The sequence below is a fragment of the Malaclemys terrapin genome, chromosome 8, assembly GCF_027887155.1.
Source record: "Malaclemys terrapin pileata isolate rMalTer1 chromosome 8, rMalTer1.hap1, whole genome shotgun sequence".
Taxonomy (NCBI): Eukaryota; Metazoa; Chordata; order Testudines; family Emydidae; genus Malaclemys; species Malaclemys terrapin.
In genome coordinates this window covers 37,066,006-37,088,168 of record NC_071512.1, presented here as the reverse complement: position 1 = coordinate 37,088,168, position 22,163 = coordinate 37,066,006, and the positions used below count along the sequence as shown (strand labels likewise).

The 22,163-nt window shown below is 41.7% G+C and overlaps 1 protein-coding gene across 13 annotated transcripts in view; it reads right to left on the bottom strand.

Annotated features, from left to right (window-relative positions):
• ANKHD1 (ankyrin repeat and KH domain containing 1) overlaps positions 1-22,163 on the bottom strand; it is a 199,674-nt gene that overhangs the window by 14,406 nt on the left and 163,105 nt on the right. For all 13 annotated transcript variants that reach the window (XM_054038708.1, XM_054038713.1, XM_054038711.1 and 10 more), the window contains 11 exons: positions 21,708-21,921; positions 20,112-20,287; positions 19,563-19,725; positions 17,306-17,401; positions 16,190-16,306; positions 13,930-14,104; positions 11,368-11,824; positions 10,765-10,911; positions 9,050-9,160; positions 7,238-7,387; positions 5,297-6,912 (listed from right to left, as the gene is read on the bottom strand). In XM_054038708.1, coding sequence (XP_053894683.1) covers positions 5,297-6,912; positions 7,238-7,387; positions 9,050-9,160; positions 10,765-10,911; positions 11,368-11,824; positions 13,930-14,104; positions 16,190-16,306; positions 17,306-17,401; positions 19,563-19,725; positions 20,112-20,287; positions 21,708-21,921 — 3,422 coding nt within the window. The remainder of the gene's footprint in view (positions 1-5,296; positions 6,913-7,237; positions 7,388-9,049; positions 9,161-10,764; positions 10,912-11,367; positions 11,825-13,929; positions 14,105-16,189; positions 16,307-17,305; positions 17,402-19,562; positions 19,726-20,111; positions 20,288-21,707; positions 21,922-22,163) is intronic.

The following is a 22,163-nucleotide window of genomic DNA, read 5'->3' as shown; positions in this document are numbered from 1 at the left end:
TTAAGTCTGCCTGCCATAATATCATACAGTGAGGGAGTCAGTGCATTATTGTGCAGCTGGGCTGTGTGCAGGAACCCCTTTCATCTACACTGGTCTGGAGGTATATATTGTCACCTGCATGGCCCCACAATATGCCAACATTTTTATGGCTGATCTGGAACCACGCTTCCTCAGCTCTCATCCACTCACGCCCCTTCTCTACCTATGCTATATTGATGACATCATCATCATCTGAACCCATGGGAAGGAGACTCTGGAAGAATTCCACCACGATTTCAATAGCTTCCACCCCACCATCAACCGCAGCCTGGACCAATCTACACGGGAGGTCCACTTCCTAGACGCCACGGTAAAAGTAAGTGACGGTCATGTTAACACCACCCTACACCAAAAACCCACCAACTGCTATGCCTGCCTTCATGCCTCCAGCTTCCATCCCGGCCACACCATACAATCCATCGTCTACAGCCAAGCGCTGAGGTATAACCGCATTTGCTCCAACACCTACAAGATCTTCACCAAGCATTCTCAAAACTACAATACCCGCATGAGGAAATAAGAAAACAAATCAACAGAGCCAGACGTGTACCCAAAAGCCTCCTGCTGCAAGACAAGCCCAAGAAAGAAACCAACAGAATGCCACTGGCCATCACCTGCAGTCCTCAGCTAAGACCTCTCCAACACATCATCAGTGATCTACAACCCATCCTGGACAACGATCCCTCACTTTCACAGGCCTTGGGAGGCAGGCCAGACCTCGCCCACAGACAACCCACCAACCTTAAGCATATTCTCACCAGCAACCACACACCGCACCACAGTAACTCTAACTCAGGAACCAATCCATGCAACAAACCTTGATTCCAACTCTGCCCACATATTTACACCAGTGACACCATCACAGGACCTAACCAGATCAGCCACAAAATCACCGGTTCATCCACTTGCACATCCCACTAATTTAATCATAGAATATCAGGGTTGGAAAGGACCTCAGGAGGTCATCTAGTCCAACCCCCTGCTCAAAGCAGAACCAACCCCCAGACAGATTTTTGCCCCAGATCCTTAGATGGCCCCCTCAAGGATTGAACTCACAACCCTGAGTTTAGCAGGTCAATGCTCAAACCACTGAGCTGTCCCGCCCCCCATCATATGCCAGCAATGCCCCTCTGCTATGTACATTGGCCAAACTGGAAAATCCCTACATAAAAGGATAAATGGACACAAGTCAAATATTAGGAATGGCAATATACAAAAACCTGTAGGAGAACACTTCAACCTCCCTGGATACACAATAGCAGATTTAAAGGTAGCCATCTTGCAACAAAAAAACTTCAGAACCAGACTCCAAAGACAAACTGCTGAACTTCAGTTCATTTGCAAATTTGACACCATCAGCTCAGGATTAAACAAAGACTGAATGGCTAGCCAACTACAGAAGCAGTTTCTCCTCCCTTGGTGTTCACACCTCAATGGCTAGAAGAGGGCCTCATCCTCCCTGATTGAACTAACCTTGTTATCTCTAGACTGATTCTTGCCTGCATATTTATACCTGCCTCTGGAAATTTTCACCACATGCATCTGACAAAGTGGGTATTCACCCATGAAAGCTTATGCTCCAATACTTCTCAGTCTATAAGGTGCCACAGGACTCTTTGTCGCATGATAAAAGATGCCACCCTCTATTAATACTTTGCCCCTGCAATAGTAGAGGAAAGAAGAACCATCTAATACCAATAAGGGCTGCTGTGGGCGACACACTAAGCAGCACATGAACTGGTTTTAGTCACCAACTTCCCACTTATGTATTTTGCTTGATTACTGCATCATACTTTGGAGGAATAGTAACATGCTTAAATTAGTGCCAAATTATGCCATTTCAAATGTGTTTCTCTGGCTGATTAGACAAGTTTGCATAATGAGGATCAGCAGCATGAGACTGTGTCCTGATGCTACATGAAAACTATGCTCAAAGTACAGTTTCTCAAGGCTCCAAGATACTTCTGTGTAGACTGTTTGCCAACTGCCAGGGTTAACTTAACCTGGATCATTGCTACTCCAGATCTCATGGAAGACCCTCAAAATCAGATTCACATTGTGAGGGCACCTGTTGTGTGTGGTTTCAAGGAATTGTGATGGTGTTACAGCTCAAGGTAGGCCAGTTTACTGTAATGCATTTTAATCTAGCACAGACAGACTTGGTCCTCTAAAACGTAGAAGCAGCATAACTAGTGACTGAAATGGATTCCTTCTGGTTTTGTCTGGAGTCTTCTAAAAGGAGCATGCAAGTCTGTCTCCAATTCTGCTAACTGCCAGGACTAGCAGACATGAAAAGTGAAGGCAGGACAAAAAAAGACAGTTTTCCTGAATGGACCTAGAGCCATAACCCATGTCAGGGAACCACAAATATCTGGTAGGAAAGTGGGCAAATTGGGAATCTCTGCTTTCAATCTTAATTTTTGGTATCAGTGGACGGGGAGAAAAGTCCTCAAATTCTGCTTACAACATGAAGGTGCTTGTCAAAACTCCTACTTTAAGACTCAAACAAGTGAGGAACTTAGCTGGGCTTTCTGCTGCAAACCAACTTATAAAAATGAACTCCAAGAGACTAAGTTTGTGGAAATCCAAGTATTCCTCACTGTACCCCAAAGGTACAAAAGAACTCAAGTGAAAAAGAAACTTGGAGAACAAACCATTGCTCAATGTTACAGGTGCAATGTCATATTTAGCAGCCATTTTGATAAAGCTCACCTTACTGGTACAATATATGAAGATACTGTATACTGGCCCACCAGCAAGGATTGCCAGACTGTCTAAAGCCCAGGGCTGCTGCACTCCACAGCACAGTATTGTAAGTCAATAACAAATGGGACTTTTTAACTTCACAGAACTATGAGAAACCTGTAATTCAAGTATATGCCACCAGCCAAACAAGCTCCAATTTTGATAGACAGAAGAACACTCTTTCCTGTGTGCTAACCTGTCCTTCAGCCTGAGGTAAGCACCCAAGAAGTACACCCCCACTTCATCGCAGGATAGATAAAACTGGATTTTTAATTAAAAATAAGCCTATTTAAAATTTGAAATTATGACAACCTATGCTAAGGCCTAAATTTACTCTAATCTATTAAAATAATTTAAATTAAATAAAAAAAGTTAAACAGTATCTATTTACTGCCAAAATTTTAAAGAAAGTCAAACCACTGAACTGGTGGACGCCACTGGCTAAACAACTGGAATGAGAGTTTGCTGAAATGCTAAACCAGCTTCTGTCAGTACTCGCCTCTTCTGCAGGTACAGAGAAAATATTGTCTTCATTTCAGTTCAATGATTAGTTCACTCAAAGTTAAAAACCAATAGAAAATTGAAAAAAAGGAGTAGGAAAGCTTGTTTTTCAGTCTATGAATAAAAACTAGATGTAAGGATAAGATCTACTAGTTTTAAAATCCTGAAGGACATAATGCAAGAAACAATCAGTTCAATTAACTAAATGCAGATACTTCCTTTGTTTAATAAATCTTAGTTTTAAATACAAAATGTGTTGATAAAATGAGTTATTTTTGCATTTAGTTGAATTTGAATTCCCATCCAAACAGAACAAACCACAAATAAAAAAAAAATCTAGTAAACAAGAAATGCATTATTCACCATTTTCTAATGTAGTAAAGATCAAGAATCTGAATAAATGCAAATTAAGCTATGTAACTGCTTAAATAAACATGTACAGATGTGTATCCTGGTTTTCAAAATGCATATTTAGTGTAAAGGCTGTATTTAGTTGCAACTGAAAACATCTTGGGGCTTGTCTTCACGTACTTTAGTAAAGACACTACTATGCCAATGGGAAAGCTTCTCCTGTCAGCGTAGTTAATCCACCTCCTCGAGAGGTGCTGTGCGATACAGCATTGTCTACATGGGTGGTTAGGTTGGTATAATTACATCGCTCAGGGGTGTGCATTTTTCACATCCTGGAGCAACACAGTTATACCGATATAGGTCTGTAGCCTAGACCTGGCCTTAATGGTTATCACCAATGAGAATAAACCTTTCTTTAGGAAAATAAAAAAAATACAAATGCGAAACATGTGAAGGAGTTTCATTTTCCTTTACAAGCATAATTGCTTTCAGAGCCATTCTAGGTATATAATCCATGGGATTTGAGTGATTTGACAGACTATTTGCCACATCTTCCTGAACAATGGGTGGATGTCAACTTTGACCATCCATGAGAAAAGGAGGAGCTACTAAAAAGGCAGAGTTTCTGGAGTCCATTGGAGCAGGACTTGACTGTTCTACTATTAGAGGATTGGATGAATGAGGTCAGACTACTCTAGCTATCGCAGTTCTAGCTGCATTTGGTTCTATTTGTTGTACTGGGAGCATAGAGCTCATACGCAGCCTAACTGCTCGTGCTCTTCAGAATGCAGCTAACTAGTTAAAATTTAAATATTTAAAACTCTTTGAGACACCCTGGCAAACATTTTCTGACTTTTGATGTTAGACACCTAAAGAGAAGTCACCTGGTTTCAGAAGTGCTGAGCACCCATAGTCCCATTTGAACTCAATGGGAATGTATCACTTGTGAAAATCTATTCACTTATTTAGGTGCCTAACTTCAGTATCCAAGTTTGGAAATTTTGGCCCAAAGTTTTAAAAGGGTTTGTGGGATGGTGCTGGGTGAAAGACTTGAAGAAAATTAACTTAGGAAAGCTGGGAAGTGAGGCTCTCTAGACACCTGTCTTCAAAATACAGTCTAATCTTCTGACATATAAACAAATCTGAAGAGCAATGAGGTGAAGGTAACATCCTCTATGTGTCTAGTAGGTAAATGTCAGGGAAAAGGAAGGAGGACTGTCAAGCATTCAGTCCCTTACTAAGTCCCATATGATGATAATGTTAAGTGAGCAAGTTCAAAACACCAAGAGGACAGGGTTCCAACAAGATTCCCATCTCCTACTACGCTTGGTCTAGCACCATGACAATTCATCCTTCTTCCGGATGGAATCAATATTAAGACACCTGTGGGTGGAGTTTCAACAAGTGCCACAAGACCCTTACCTTCCTAAAAGAGCCAATGGTGGTTGCTTCTGCAGCATTACCAGTACCTGACAGGTCAGAGTTAGGAAAGAGAACTGGATGTGTATAATTTTAAATAGCTTTTGAAATCAAGTTCAGCTCTCAGGTTGGAATTCTATGCGTATTACCTTGTAAAATATTTCTGGAACAATTTGAGAATAGGGTCAAAGACTAATGGCAGGATTGTCTCTATGCCAGAGTAGAAACTTTGTGGACTTACCTACAGGGCTGGTAGAAACTCTCTGGGAAGGTGGCCTGAATCCAGGAGCCTTGGAGTTATCAGGATGAACATTTTCTATGTGTCCAAGCACAGAGTTACTCAGAAAAGTAGACTGAACAGTGAAAGATGGGTCTGCTGCTGCTCGTGTGGATAGTGGACAGTCTCCCCATCCTTGGTTGGCTGGCACCTGGTTACTATCAAAAAGACTACTAAAGTGATTGAAAAGCGTTGCTGGCCCAAACGTAGGAGGCAATGATTTGTTTGCTGGGTTAATGTGCATCTGAGAACCGTTCATAACATTCATGGCTGATGAAAGCTGCATTGCAGCAGGTGGACCTTGAGATGGCGTTAAAGGAACTGGATTTGTAACAAAAATAGACTGATGATCTTGATGTAGGTTTGCATTTGGTACCACTGAATAGAAAGAACCTCTAGGCTGCATTCTGTGAGAAACTCGAGGTGCTGGTACAGCTAACTGAGGTAAATTACTGTTGTCCTGATTATCTGCAGCAATTGATCTGGGTGAAGCTAAACTTAATGGAGTGGGTTCTGAGCTAGAGGAAAAAGGCATGGACACAGAAGAACTTATATCTGACATGCTGGTTGGCAGTATCTCATCTTGGACGTTATTTAGAGGTGCAGGGCTGCTAGATGGGCGAGTTTCTAGGACTCCTGGATTGCTGCTAGCGGATATATTGCAACTACTTGCAACCGAAGATGGTGCACACGTGTTTCCAGTAGGTTGGTCTGGTGTTGACACCTTCTCTTTGGGTGCTGAGATAGCTGAGAAAGAGTCCGTTTTAAGTGCAGAATGCTGTGTTTGTGGAACATTAGAGGGCAGAAATGCTGTGGGAACTTGCCCATTGTTTGCAGGTGCAGAGGAAGCAGAAGGCAGAGTGCTACAGGTGCTTGTCACAGTTGAGATTGCTGTTGCCACCGCACTTGTTTTCGGAACACAGGCGAACAACTGCTTTCTGACTGATGAGGGAGTCCGACTACTTGTTGCACAGAGCGGTTGGGTGGAAGCAACTACAGAAGAGACAGTAATAGGACAGCTAGCAGTAGCTAATCCAGTAGACTCTGTCTGTAAAATATTCCCATTCTGGTTACCTACACGACTTGAACTATTATGCTTTGGAGAGCTGTTTGTGCTGCTAGGATTAACTGGTCTCACTGGGAATGGTCCCCAAGTGTTCGGCGAAGGTGAAAAAGTTCCTCCAAACTGGGCCATAGGTAAGCGAGGGTGCCGAATCTGTTGCATAGTTTGGGCAGCCAGCAAAGCAAAATGAGGGTGGGAATAAGCTAAGGGCAGAGACACTGGAAAAGAAGACCGCACATTTGCTGGAACATTCTTGTTTAATTTGTTAGTGGGCTGGAAAGTAGAAAGGGTCGATGACTGCGATGTGACAAGAGGTGGTGCTCCGAGCGGAAAGGAGTTTTTGTTGGAAGCAGCTGCGGTACTGACTCCAGATGAAAAGTTTGCATGAATTGATTTGGTGTTTGGAGCAGGTGTTCTTATATGAGTTTTAGGAATTAAGTCTTCCAGTTCCTTGGCGGGATCTTGAATAAGGGCACTGATAAGTTGCACTGCATACCTTGTCGATTCTGTACCGCCCCTGAAATTAAAAACAAGTATTAATCTTCTCTCAGGAATGGAATTCTCACTTTGTTGCAACACTTCTTGAACTAAACAATTTCTTTTGGCTATATTAGTGCAGTACTTGATGGAACAGTCAAGAAGTTTTATTTCTTGATATTTGCTTTTTTTATGGTTTAACTTTGTATAAGTATCAGATTTTCAGCATGTCCCGCTGTCAGAAATGAATGCGCTATACACTAGTGCCAAAGAGCCAATATGTCCTACCTTAAAGATAAGCAGACTGTGTAAGAAAAATCTTGTACCGACTCAATTTACAATTATTTTGTTTCCATGTATCGTACCTTATTGTGATCATTCTCTCTCCATTCTTATCTTTTTGTTTGTCCACATCAATATGAGCACCAGTGACATCTTGAATTGCAGTGATGTTGCACCCACCTCTTCCCATTATTCTAGATACGACAGAAGCTGGGACAGATAATTTCTTAGACCTATATCACAAAGATTGCAAATTTGTGAAGTCAGTTTGGAGACATTTAAAAAGTGCCAAAATCTCTTTTGTTTGGCAACTGAACATCAATATTTTTACATTTCAGGGCAGCAAGTGGTTTTCTGCTTGAATTCACCCTTTGGAGCCTCTCTAAAACTTCCCCACTGAAATTACTTGTTACCCTGAGCACTTCTGAAGTTTCTTCAGAACACTTATTCAACCAAGTATATCACATCATATAGATGCACATTATACAATATACATGCTGTTTTGGACATATAGTTCATCTTTTGTCCTAACCTGTGTATTTTAAAAAAGTAAGCGAGATGAAATCCTAAGTGACTCTCCTACTTTACATTTGAATTAGCATCAAACATCTTTGGATCACAGGGATTAGCCACTGGATACAAGTTGCTTCTACTGGTATATAGCTAGACTGATAAATTTTTCCAACATATTCACACTGATAATCTTTGAAATACCACCTGCTTGAGCAAGACTTAAAAATCCGGGTCTTGATCTAACATCCCGGTAGAATTAATATCTCCTAGACCTCAAGTGAGAAACCACAAACGCTCTGGAAAATTGCCAGTGACCCTACGCAATGGTTTATAGCAAGCAGGCGAACTGTGCAATTCAAGGGTCCAAAGGGATGCTGGAAGCCACTATGAAGGCAGCACAGATTTTCAGAAGCATATTTATTTTTAGGCCATGACACTGCAACCCAAACACTTGATAGACTTATTAAATGAACTGCTAGGATTTTCAAATTCATATGGCATTGGTGGATCAGTGCAGGCATATGGCAATGGGAAGCCTTAGAACACCATGCTTGCATTCCAGACCCCAGCCAAGGTCCCTTTAGGCCACTCTTGCTCCCCGACTTCAAAGGCTGGACCTCTCAAACCCATACATGGCTTTCAAGCTTAACAGTGGCATATTGCAGTTTGTGAACTGTACAGTTAGAGGGAATTCCAAGGGGTTTCAGGAAGCACTGTGATGAAGGTTCAAGAATCTGAACAGAATATAGACTGTACATCTCTATGTTGCTACCAGCTTCACCTACGTTTTAAATTTAGTCATTTAACATTTTAGATTACTAACAAAGAAATTATGCTGGAAATGTATTTCAGTTAATAAACATGTGTAATGTAAAATGGATAGTTTTTACACTTACCATCTGAAAATATTAACATTCTAATTGTCTTATCTTTTTAAGTTACCTGTCCCCTGCCCTCCACAAAATTCACACTATCTCCTCAATCAATGCTCTTAGAATACACACTGTGCCTTCACCCCCGCATTTCTCACGTTCCAATCTTCTCCCCTTTGGATCTGCATTAGTATAATGACTTTTCTCTATTGGAGCTCCCAATCTGCCCCTCTCCATGACCAAGCTCTCTTCCTCATATAGCTTTCAAGAGCCTTCCACATGATTCACAGGGACCCTAGTTGCATTCCAGTCTCCTTTACCCTCCTCAATCCACTCCCCAAAGTGAAACCATAGCCATCCTCCCCCACCACCCACTGAGGAATTGCTTCCTCATATGAACTCTAAATAGCACCCAGAACCCCACTCCTCACCCACCCTCTAATGCCTCCCTCCCCACCCACCCACCAAGCTCATTGTTTTTCAGTTTGAAAAAAATGCCCCAAACATTACCTTTTTGCTCCTGAACAGCAGCGCCCTCCTCTCTGCAGCTGAAATTGCTCAATTGGTGTTGGCTGCAGAGTGTTGCTAGGGGGAGGGTCTTTCAAAACTCTGCCTACTTGCCTGTCAAGGGTAGAAGGGATGTTTTCATTGGTTATTTCTTTGATAGACATCCCTTCTACCCAATAGGGTGCTTTGAGGGAGTGGGAGTTAGGACAGTTCTTGGTCTTGGAACTGGGATAGGCTTTAGGAGCAATAAACATGTGCAACACCTAATTACTTTGAAAAGGACACATGGGTTGTTAAAAGGCTCTTAGACTACACATGCATGCTCTGTTATTCAGGGCAGGGCACAGCAAATTCTGGCCCAGGGTAGACATTTTGTGAGCACTTTCCTTACTAAACAAATCTTGAGTTCTTAGGGTTATCAAAATCCACCATTTTAGGAAGAAATTTCTAGAACCCCAGCAGCTCTGACAGAACAGAAACATGATTCCAAACACAGTAAAAGTAAAGCAAATGACTAAACTAGGAGACTCAAGAGACCTGTCTGGAGAGGTGTAGCAGCTTCAGGATCAATAGCGGGGTCTGTGTGCAGCCCTGGTAAAGGCAGCTATCTGCTTTTTAACAGTTTCATGCCTACACGACTCACCAAGTTTGGGGAAAGGGAGAAATCTATGGCTCTATTTATCATGCACACCCCATAACAGGGAGCAATATTTATGAATATACACAATCACCAAAGTAGGGGGAAATTGCACATTTTAATTGGTATGAACCGATGAGCTAAAAGGTCAGAGTTTAACATCTTAGATTTGAATTGCATAGATTTTTCGTTTGTTAAAAAAAGAGTTTCCCCAAAACTCACACTTCAAGTCCTCTCTAAAACAGTGTTCCATGCACACAAGCTAAAAGATGCTCTAAAAAGGACATTTAGTCAAAATCCTGCATTTCAGAATGTGAGATGCTGAGTCAGGGTTAAATGCAAAAACTTAGGATTTGTGTTTTCAGGCTTATCTCACTTCAACAAAGTGAGGGAAAAAAAGGTAGAAAATTTAAATAATTTCCAGCTACATATAGACAGAATGAATGACTAAAATATGGCCACAAGCCACCCAATGTAACAAAATTATTTATATTTTCAAGGAAGAGGAAGAGGCTGCCATTTCAGAAGCAGAAGCTCTTCAACTATATAACCATGCTCCTAAGTCTATTTTAGGGTCATGAATGAGTTGGAGCAGAAACAGCAGCCAGAATGTGGGTCAGAGCAGAATGAGCACCATGTCTCAGTCAGTCGTCCACCTCCCTGTGTATCTTCATTGACACCCACCAATCTTTGAGGGATCCCATGTGAAACTGAAACGTGACAGAGCTTTTGCTGGTGTATTCCTTCATTACCAATGGAGTCTTGGCCTATTCCTCCCCACTTAAAGAAGAGCCAGAACAAACTCCCCCTCCCCCAAGGTGTTTTCTTCTGATTAGTGTCAGGCCCTGGGAAGGATCCCACGCCTACTGTAAAATACTGATGCCATGTTTGGCTTTTCAAATTGTAATTACCACCCATAATGATTGTAATTTGTTTGCAAAGCACTGCTAGCACAAAGGAAGAAGGGCTTTTATAAATCATGACAGTCAGGCTAACGCTGCTGAATGTTCTGTGTAAGTACGCAGTTTAGAAATCAAAAGATCTATACATAATTTGAAAACACTGAATTAAAACCGATTACCTTCTAACCACTTCTTTCCAGCCTTCTTCTCTTTTCTGACCTCTTTTTGGACTAGTGAGGTTCAGCTTTATGTTTGGAGAGGTCAGAGGCAGGGACACAGATTTATAACTTGCCGATAATGAATTTGGATTAGCGTCACCTTCAAGTCTGGGAACAGAGATGTATTGATTACAGACTAAAAAATAAAAGTAGTTAAAGTACTTGCAGAGCATAAATTTGAGAGGTTAGACAAAACTATTAGTTAAAACAGTTCTCAATTTTTTTTTTCATTCTCAATGCCCCTATTTAGACTACAGCTTCTGCAATATGGGTGCCAGTCAATGCCAATTAGTGTATTTTGTGTGGTTAATATGTTCACAAGAACTGGACTGAGCCTCCAACTTATTTCACACAGGCTTCTGAGCAGCCATTGGATTGTTTTGACTTTCAGTCATGTACAACTAGTCCAGAATCAAAACTAAAAGCAGAATTCTTGGATCCCAGCATCACAAGGTGAGGAGCTTGATCAGATTCTAGAAAATCTAAGCAACAGTAGACAGATTCACAATGGCATAGACCAAGCAGCAGTCATGAGAGGGCAGGATAGAGAAACTGAAGACTCACCTTGTTTGTATTTTTGAAGCTGAGGTGCTGGTCTTTTCTTCCTGAGAAGGGAGCAGTAATGAGGCATATCCCCTATCACCAGGGGAGTTTGTATCCATAGTGAAGTTCAACTCCTGGCTTTTACTTCCACTGCTACTCTCGCTATTGCAATCTGTGCTATCCAGGTTATCAGAATCGCTATTCCCACCTGCACCACCACCTCTTGGCTCTCCGTTTATTTTATTTTTATCTGCTTTTTGCTGTGCTAGAGATATATGCTGGTCTGGCAAAATTATCTGCACATTTTGAGGAGTGTCCTTTGTTTTGTTCTTCTTATTTTTTCTATTCGTGCTAGGGGTTGTTACCACATTGGCTCTCTTCTTCCCGAAAACATTTGTGAAAGTAGCTGATGTTGCAGAGATTCCAATTGTGGTTGTAGTGGTTGCGCTCGGAGGCTCTATAGGAACTTCTTGCTCCACTGGAGGAAAAAAAAAAAAAAAGTCTATACAACATAAAACACATTTAATATAAAAAAAGTCTCACTTGTTAAGGAAATTACAATTAAAGTTACATTTCTGTCAGCTGTCACTAGAGTAATGAATTCAGCCATTCTAGTGATTTAAAAAAATCCTAGATTTGGTGTGTGGTTGAAGGGATGCAATGGTAACAGAACTTGTTTCACTGGGAACAATGACAGTTGCATGGGAAACTAATGCAGAGCAGGAGCTCTGAAACACTGCAGTGACACAAAAGGCCAGACAAGTAAACTCAGCAAGAGTTTTCATTTCTTCAAGGATGAAATATTTCACCCTCCCGGAGGGGAAATTAGACATTTTAAAAAACTAAATCAAGTCAGTTTTAAAAAGATCATTTCTGCTCAAATCTTTCATTGTTAGCACAGAACAAGCACAGTTCATTATCTGCACTAAAATTCCAAAGTAAGTTATTTAGGGTACAAAACAATGCTTAGGAAACCTGAAAGTTTAAAAGCTATAGTTCCATGATTTTTGCTTTGTACACCAACACTACTCCTGCCATAGTGACCACTGTGCACAGAACCAATTGATATAGTCAGCCTGCCTTTAAGACTTTCTCAAAAATACAAAATTTGAGACGTGTGCACGCACTACACATACAAAAGCTCCATTCTATCACTAGTACAGATGTGCATTTTCATAGTGGAAAGCATTTAACAATGGCAGACTATACTTTACTCCTGAGAGAATTCTGTGTCAAAAAATAAAAATTCTGCGCACAGTATTTTAAAATTCTGCAAATTTTATTGGTCAGTAAATACATGTGGAGGCTCCGGCATGGCAGTGGGGAGCACATGCTGCTGCTGCATGGCGGTGGGAGATCACCCTGCAGCCACCCACCTGGGGACACAAACTTGGTGGTGAGGTTGCTCCTGATGCTGACAACACAAGGCCTGGGCCAGCTCCAGAAACACCCTGTGGCCCTGCCCCTCTGTGTCAGGTGCATGAAGTGTGGGCAAGTAGGCTCAGCCCAGCAGGATCCAAGTGTGGAGTGGCTCCAGGTGTGGGGTAAGAGGGTTTTGTGTGGGGAAATGTGGGTGCAGGTGGCTCACGGCAGGAGTCAATGCAGGGGGGGGGGGGGGGGGAGATTTGGATGCATATGGGCTCGTTGGGGGGTTCAGGTGAAGGTGGTTGGGGCTCGGTGGGGGGGGTCTGGGTGAAGGCATTGGGGCTCTGTATGCAGAGGTTGAGGCTCAGAAGGATGGGGCGTCTGGGTGTGTGTGTGGGGGTCTGGGTGCTGGGGAAGTGGGACTCGTTGGGGGAGGACCAGGTATAAAGGGGTGGGGCTTGGGTGCAGCTAGTTGGGTTTCAGTGGGTGTCTCTAGGTGAAGGGGGCTCATCGGGGGGGCCTCTGGATGCAGAAGCTGAAACTCAGTGGGGGGGCCCAAATGCACAGGGGAGCAGCTGCCCACACAGTGACCCCTGCAGCTGAGGAATGATAGGGGCAGGAAGGGGGGGAGGGGCGGAACTTCCTGCAGCTGGGGCAGGTTTCTGGAGGTGGGTCTGACTCGGCCATAAGCCTGGCCCTGGCCACTTCTTGCAGAGGAAGAGCAAGTCCCATCCTCCCCTGCCTCCAGCCCAGCCAGGATTAGCAGCTGAGTCCAGAGCAGTGTAGGAGCCACCAGGGCATTCCCAACCCCCGCCGGCTTCTCCAAGTGACTGAAACATGCCTGCACTGCTGCGGAGGAGTACCTGACTGCTCTTGGGCCTCCCTTTGCTTTCCCATCAGAAAGTCATTTTTCTGCGGGGAAGCAAAGAAATCTGCAGGGGACATGAATTCTGCACATGTGCGGTAGTGCAGAATTTTCCCAAGAGTAATACTTTCTTAAACATTTTAAAAGTTTATTTTTTACACTGAGTTCTTGCAGATATGTAGGAAGAATATTCAGAGTGAATAAACCTACTGTCCAACTGCTCCTCCTTTCCAGTATGAAGAAAACGATGGCAACTAAAATAATCTTTTCACCAAGAAGGATTTAGAAACATTTATACAATCCAACAAGTGCTTTCCCCCCATAGAATAGTAAAAACATTAGATGTTCTTCACCTTCATCATCATTCTCCTCTTCATCATCATCTTCTTGCAGCTCTAAAGTTTCCTTAGGTTTGTTTTCCTCATCTTCCTCTTGTTTTCTTTTTTGCTCCTCTTTCTTCTTCTTTCTCTTTTCCTTTCTCTTTTCTCTCTTAGCTGCAAGAGCCTGTTTTCTGCTCTCTTCTCTTGACTATGGGAAAAGCGTTAATATTTAGTTCTACCTTGCATTAATACCAAAGATTAATATTCTCTTATGCTTACAAATTCAGGGCTTCAAAGGAAAAAAATGTCTGAGGGGTAGATAATCAAGAAAAATTCCGTTATGACCTGAATCATTATGCAGAAAGCCATGATAATGACAGCAGAATGAACAGAAATTAAATAGAAGTAGTAGTGGACTAGATGGAATTGCAGTTTTCATGAGACTTATCAAGGAAAGAAAGAAAGAAATCAGTCAGCAAACTGCATGCAACCAGAATGTAGAGATGTGTGTTAAAACAATTTAGTATATATTTTAATGGGATATCACTGTAATCTTGCATAATCTCAGACTAAATTACAAAAATGTGTTGAAAAACCTGAGCTAGTGAAAGAATTTCTGGAGCAACCTTAACATCTTTCACTCAGAAGGCTCACAGAGTACTTTATGTGCTACATATAGCTATCATGTTATCAGTTGCTGAAATACAGTTACTTCTTGGGTACAATGAGGCAGTCAGTTAGTACCAACAACACTAAACTGTAGGTTAGCAGATGAAGTGAAAAATAACTAACTGAAATTTAATGCGACACAGAAGGAGGCTAATTAGTCAACATGGAATTTGGTAAAACTTCTCTCTTGTGAAAAATATTATGGTGAGTTAATTATTGTAAAGAGTCAAAAGCTCCACTTTAGATCTCCTGCAAAAAAAAAAAAAAAAAAAAAAAAAAAAAAAAAAAAAAAGGTGCCTTCAGCAGTACAGCACCCAATAATGCTATTCTGGGCACTGCAGCATTATCAAACTGAGGACTGTTACTTATTGAGTCAGTCACTGATTGTACTACTTGCAGCACACCTGGGGATGGGAGTAACTCCTTCAAAGTCTCATGTCCAACTGGCCATGCTGAATCTGTTTAACTGATCTGACAGCTCAAAGGTCTGCTTCAAGATAAGTCATAGAACAAGCTGATATTGTTTTGTATATATTAACAGTTTTAACTGAAGACATATTTTCCTCATGCTTTCACATTCTGCATCCAAATAAAGTACAGAGTAATGCAAAATGCTGGCAAACAGCTTAATTAACCAAAAAAGTAACAAGCCTAAAATTTCCTAAAAGGAACTAGGTTGCACATTGCAGCCCCAAGAGACACTACTATTCAAATAGAGGTGAGCTTGTGCACTTAGGGCACATGCATCTTCTACAATGGAGATGCATACAGGCAATGAATGAAGAATAGAGTATTTCATCATCTTACTCCAGCTGCAGCCAGGCAGAGATGCCAAATCCACTGAATTGTGACATCTAAATAAGGCACTTCAATTTTGGTTTTTAATTTTTTTGTTAATTTAATGGGAATTTATCAGTGTATAGTCAACATTTTTTAGAAACGGTGATAATCGTAAAAACCAGAAACAAAGGGCAACAGTGGCATGGGGGATTCCTGGTACTTACAGCATGCAGCAGGTGGAGGTACTCACTGAAATAGGAGCTGAAGAAGCCTTCCAGCTCCCTGCCCTTCTCACTCCCCCACTGTGCAGAGGAAGCGGATGAGCCACATTGAAGAGCTGGGGGTCAAGAGGAGAGTGGAAGACTGCACCCTGTGAATACTGACCCCCCCCCCGCCAGCCAGAGCCCCTCCTGAGTTCAGTCCTGGAGCAGTGCTGAAGAAGGGGGCTCTGTCTGGCAGGGGGGGGGGGTGGCAGCATTCAGGGTGTGCAGCCTTCTGCTCCCTGCAGGCCTGCTGCCATAGCGGTCAAGTGGTCTTGGCTGCCATGCCCCCTGGTCTTTGCCTGAAAAATTCTCGGGTTCCAAAAAAGCCAAAGTTGGGTGAAAAACAAAACAGTACAACCAAAGCAGTTTCTATAAGCCACCTTTTGGGTTAATTATCTATGTACTTACATATCCCCAAATCCACCTTTTATATTTAAAAGCAGCATTAATTTATATTTTGTAACAGTTACAAATTTGAAGTAGGGAAAACCTGTAAGCTTACACACATCTGAAAGAAAGAGTTGCTATATGCAGATGCACTGGCCAAGAACTAACCTAAAATGACAGATTTCGCCACTCACCTTTTCCAGGTCAAGCTCCTTCAGCAGGATACTGGCGTTCTTATTTGCTTCTGCAGCTTGCTGGTCTTTAGCCTTCACAATTGTCTCCACACACTGGTGACACTTCTTCAATAGTTCCTGAAGAATAAGAGTTATTTTATTAAAGCAATCCTGAAAATCTGAAGTTAATTATTGCAGCTTGCTCTTAAAGTGTATGATTGGCTCACTGGTACTACTAAACATACAACTACTCCAATATGCTAAGATACAGAGTGCTAACATTTGTGAAGTAGCTTTTTTAGAGATAGTTTTGCAATAAAGGAAGCACATTATTCCTCCCAGTTTGGATAGTTTCATGAACATTTCAAAAGTTCCTCTAATAGGTATGAAGTCTTTTTAAAATTAGAAATAAATGTGTTAAGTTGGTCCCCATTCTTTCATTACTTTAGTATTTAAAAAAAACTGTCCTAAAAAAACAAGAATAAAATTGAATTCAAGAGGTTTTGCTGTTGGCCTTTCCCCTTAATACTCTACTGTTCTGAAGTAGAAGGAAGAATAACTAAGTTACATATGACTCACTTTGATAGAGTGACAGAATAGTTGGCTGTAACCTAACTTTTGAAACTTTTTCATTTTTCTATAGCTAGATTTGTTAACATTATTTTAATCTGATTTAAGAGAAAAAAAGCGATGAATCCATGAGGGAAAGATTTAAATAAGTTGTTGTATAAGAACTGAAATAATTTTATATTTTATTCTTGTTACATTTATATATGTATTTTAAAATTCCACAAAGAAATTTTTTAGCTCCAGAATTTTAAGGGTCAAACATAGGCATTTCATGTATGCTCAGAAAGAAGTATCTGGTGGTGCTCTGGGCAAGGCAAAGGCCACATAAATAGTGGGAAGAGAAAGTTTCACATAGTAGTAACAAAGTTCAATTATCCATTCAGTCTTTAAATGGCCTTGGATCTACCATTTGGGCACCAAAGTTTTAATAGGAGATAACACGTTATTAACATTCAAAATGTGTGTTTTTAATTGTATATACTTGTTAAGACCTCGGTACGGTTACCTACGTATTTTTTAATATCCTTAATGCACTAAGTCTACTCTCAAAAAGTCAGTTAAACTCACCTTGTCAGTTATAGTTGCTATATATCGCATGCACTCGATGTCTGAAGGAAACTGGTTAACTTCTTTCACTAGGTACTGAACTACTTTCACATGACCCTGTAAAATAAAATAAATAAAATAAAATTCTAGTGTCCTGTAAATACAAAAGTGAGTGGATGACAATTTTAGCTGACATGATAGTTATAAAGCTAACATCTGAAATGGTAATTTAAAATAAAATGTTGCCAAGTACCAAAACATCTATTAGTGTTTGTAAAGTACTGACAATGAGCTTAGTGGTGTACAAAACAGTAGCAAAGATAGTCCCTTCCCCAAATAGCGTCCCATCTAAAAGATAAAGGAGAAGACATGTTGGGAGAGATTTTTTTAAAATTAATTTAATAAGCTCAATTATTGTCAGCATTGGGGATGTGTCTGTCAAACTATGTACTCCGTATTGCGTCAGGGGCTCTACTTTGTGTTGTAGCCTCGTTTGTGGATTAATAAATAATATCACTTAACTCTTATAACACACTTCTCATTAGTAGATCTCAAAGCACTTTACAAAGGAGGCAGGCACGCTTAGCCCCATTTTATGGATGGGGAAACTGCAGCACTCCATTGAACTGACTTGCCCAGGTCAATGCCTGAGTGAAAATAGAATTGCGGTCTCCTGAGTCCCAGTTCAGTGTTCTGCCCACCAAGTCACACTGCCTCCAATTTGTAAAAGGGGCTTAACACCTAAAGGAAAGATTATGCTTGAGAAGCTATGACAGAGCAATCCAGGGCCAGCAACATTGACTGACTCTCCCATACTGGAACAATGGGTTTTTCCACTAACAGGGCCTCTGACTTTGAATCTGTGTCTACAGAGAAGCTGATGGGGAGGGGGCTGGAGCCTGGAACTCCCCTATCTGAAGCAAATGGGGAAAAAGGGGGACATAGGTGGTGACTCCGTGGGTGCTCCGGGAGCTGGAGCACTCATGGGGGAAAAAAAGCCCCGCTATCAGCTCCCCATCACACACCTCCGTCCCCAGCGCCCCTGCCCACCGGCAGGCCCTGTGAATCAGCACCTCCCCAATTCCTCCCCACGCTTCCCGCCCGCCCCAATCATCTGTTTTGTAGCAAGCAGGAGGCTGGGGGGGGGAGAAGGAGCGGGGAGGAGCGAGGATGCTGCACTCAGGGGAGAGGGTGGAACTGGGTAGGAAGAAGTGGGGCAGAGGTGGAGCAGGGGCAGGAAGAGGCGGGGGTGGGGTCTTGGGGAAAGGGGTGGAGTGGGGCCGGGGCCTGGGGCAGAGCGGGGGGTTGAGCATCCCTGGCACTTTGGAAAGTCAGCATATAGAAAAAGAAGTGTGTTTCTCTGAGTCAAAGGGGTGACCACCACCACCACCACATCCAAAACCACCTGGCTAAGGAGGAGGGAAGGTATGCCTAGCCTATGATGCTTACTGAATCCAGGACTCTCAGATAGGGTGAGATCAGCCCTAGGGCAACTGCATTCAGGATTGTGTGTTAGATGTGAAAGACTTGCAACTCTCTACTGTGCTGTATTAGGAGTAAATTATCTGTGCTTAAGAAATTCCTTTGCTAAGCTTGTGTTCCTCCTTGCTTTCCTGCCATGTTGTCCCGGAAGAGTTTAACAAGAAACCCGAGCTCCCATAACCAGGTGGACTCTGGGGTAACATGTCTAAGCTACTAGTCGCTTGGGAGGGCTGTGGCACTGCTACCATGGTCTAAGGCAGTTGGAATGCAGGGTCCCACTGCTCAAGAAGCATGTTGGACACAGAGTCTGCATTGGGAAGTGTGCCTGTGATCCAGAGCTAGCAAGTGACCAGCCACTATCCAGATCCAGAAAATGCACAAGTGGATCCAGCAATTGGGTCAGTTTAAAACAGACTGGTGTTCATCCAGACAGAGGGCGAGGGCAGGTTGTTGACACTAACATCTGTGGTGGACTTGAAAGGAGGAGAGGATGGTTGGCCGGAGACTTGTGATGGTGAAATGGTTTCATGCCAAGATCACTCACCCACTGACAGTAGCAAAATTAAGTATGCTCTGATGAATACACAAAACTGAAGCAGATCACCCTCAAAAGTCAGATGTGTTGAGCCATATTTTAGCCCTTTTTTGAAACAGCAACTTAAACTCTGCAGAATATACTTATCTTAAAAACGTGTTGTATTCCTGACACTTTCAAGACTACCCATTTCAATTTAAAACTGTTTTTGAAAGTATTCAGTGCTGAAACAAGACATAAAAGTTTGCCTTATTAACTTACCTTACGAAATGCTGACATAAGAGGTGTAATTTTCCGGTTATCTGCTGCATCCACATCAGCTCCTGCCTGCACAAGTAACTGCACTACGTCAAAGTGACCACCATTAGCTGCCAACCAGAGTGGCGTGTTTCCTTTCTTGTTACGAACATCAATATGTGCTCCCCTAAAAAAGACAAACGTAAGTCACAGGGCACACATGGCTGACATATAGAAAAGGTTACTAAAAAAATATGGATGTTCAAACTGTACTTAAGTTCGTATTTTCCATCACTGACAAACCTTCAGTGATGAGTTGGAAAACTGTAAAAACACTTATGCTGGGAAATCCTTTGCTATTTAAGTTATATCATAAACTGAAAAGGAGACTTAAATGTCTGGAGTAAAACAGAGCTATGGACATCTCTCTCCCATCTACATTAATCTCTAAATTACAGATAAGAATTATTTAAACACAGAATTTAAGCTCTATTCCTCATCTCTGTGAGTCTGTCCACAGAGGGACTCCATGACAGAACAAGTATGTTACTGATGAAATAAGAAATAACCCACCGATTAATCAGGAGCTCACAGAATTTGTAATGGCCTTTGTCTGCTGCAATTGTTAAAGCTGTATCTCTCGAGGAAGGCACAGGTGGAGCATTGACATCTGCTCCTTTATCAAGGAGAACTCTTCCAACCTCTGCATACCCTCCTGAAGCAGCTTCCATCAAAGGGGTGAGACCAGTCTGTTTGAAAAAACAAACAAGTTATAAAATATGCAATTGATGCAAAATATAGTCTGGGTGTGCCTTTAAGGGTTTCAGCACTTAAAAACCAGGCTTCTTATTTATGGATTTAGGCGTCTAACTCCAGGCAAACTTTTAAAAATCTTGGCCTTAGGCTTTACAGTAGACCAGACAAATGGATGACAAAATCCCATCAGATGTTAATCCCAATAGTTTACAATTAACAAAAGTATCCCTTAAAATTGAGGGAAATATAGGTCCAAATGTAAACCATGAGATTTCAGCACAGAAGGGGGTCAAACAAGTGGCTCCACGCCACCTTTGGATTCCCTTAGGCACTGGGGCTGTCCTGATACCAGTCGAGTCCCCAGCTCAGAATGTTCTAATTTAGACCAGTTGCCAACATCCCCAAGTGGCCATTGTAGAAGCTGGGCACAAGAGAACACTGGCCACACACCCCTTCCTCAGTCACATTTCCAGCACAAGCAGCTGGGAAAGGGGGCACAGAAGATACTAAAGCTGCAGCTCTAGGGTTTACCAAAAATTCCCCTATGCTAGTGAAATACAAGTGTCAGTCTATGCTGACTTTTGGACTGCTTTGTGACAGGAATGAGGCATAAAACTGTTCCAGTGTACCAAAGAATGGGGCCCATAGAATGTCAGAGAAACAGGAACTCTCAGTATTTAAACCATGGGTTCTATATTAACACCACAGTTTTCACCTAAAAGAGATAAAGGCTTAACCTAAACCATTTTTGTTGAGTGCACATAATAGCAAGCAGTATCTGTGCATCATTGTCAAAACTTACGCACTATTAAGTTCCTTTTCTGCTTTATGGACTCTACCCATGTGTTTTGTTAATGAACATTAGTCATGTTAACCTTGAAATTTATGATCTCATGATCTTTAAAGACCAAAAGTAGTCAGGACCTATTTTGCTTCCCATTCAGAAAGTATGAATTAGCTGTTTTGGAAAAAGTAGATGAATGCCACTCGTAAGTAATCACATTTGTTTTTCACATGTAATGCTTATTTCACAGTATATGAAAAAAGTCTGACATTCTGACAGAAGCTGGAACATGGAGTGGTTATTATCTTTAGCACATTAGCTTTTGCTTATAAATGTTTTTAATTTGCTGATTTGCAGGGTAAGAATAATGAGGTTTTGGTAAACTGTTATGCTTTACAGTTCCTTGTGAGTGGTAGAGATTTCTTAAAGAACTTTTTGAGATGCTTTGAACAAGAGTGATCAAATATATGGCCATCAATCCTATGGGGTTGCTTTTAAATCAGTGAAGTCGACATAGGCAAATAGGCTCAAAGATTTATATTAACAGAGAAACTTCAAGGAAGCTGACAAATCAAAGAGATCCTCTTGCCCGAAATAAATCTGAAGAGAAAGCTCGTCTGCTTGCTTACCTTAGCCCTATGTTCAACATTGGCCTTCCTATCCAATAGGAGACTGACCACCTCTGCTCGGCCCTGGAAACAGGCCAGGGTGAGGGCTGTATTTCTATTGGTCTCAATTTGCGCGTTAATATCAGAACCCATATCAAGCAACAGTTTCACTGCAGGTACATGGCCATTCATAGCAGCCAACATCAGAGGAGAAATGCCTAGCTTACTCCCAGTCCTAAAGAGAGAGAAAATAATTAACTACAGATCACAGAACTAGATGAATCTGGATGAATCCTCTGGGAACCCAAGTACATTTCAACATTTTATAGTAAAGTATATACATACTGACCTAAAATATCAGTAATTCAAAACAGATTATTGAAAACCAGCAGGATATAGGATATTTGCAGTTTAAAATCTACTAAGAGAACGTGTTCTCTTTCAGAAGAAATAGGTTTTGCTAAAGTATATATCTGT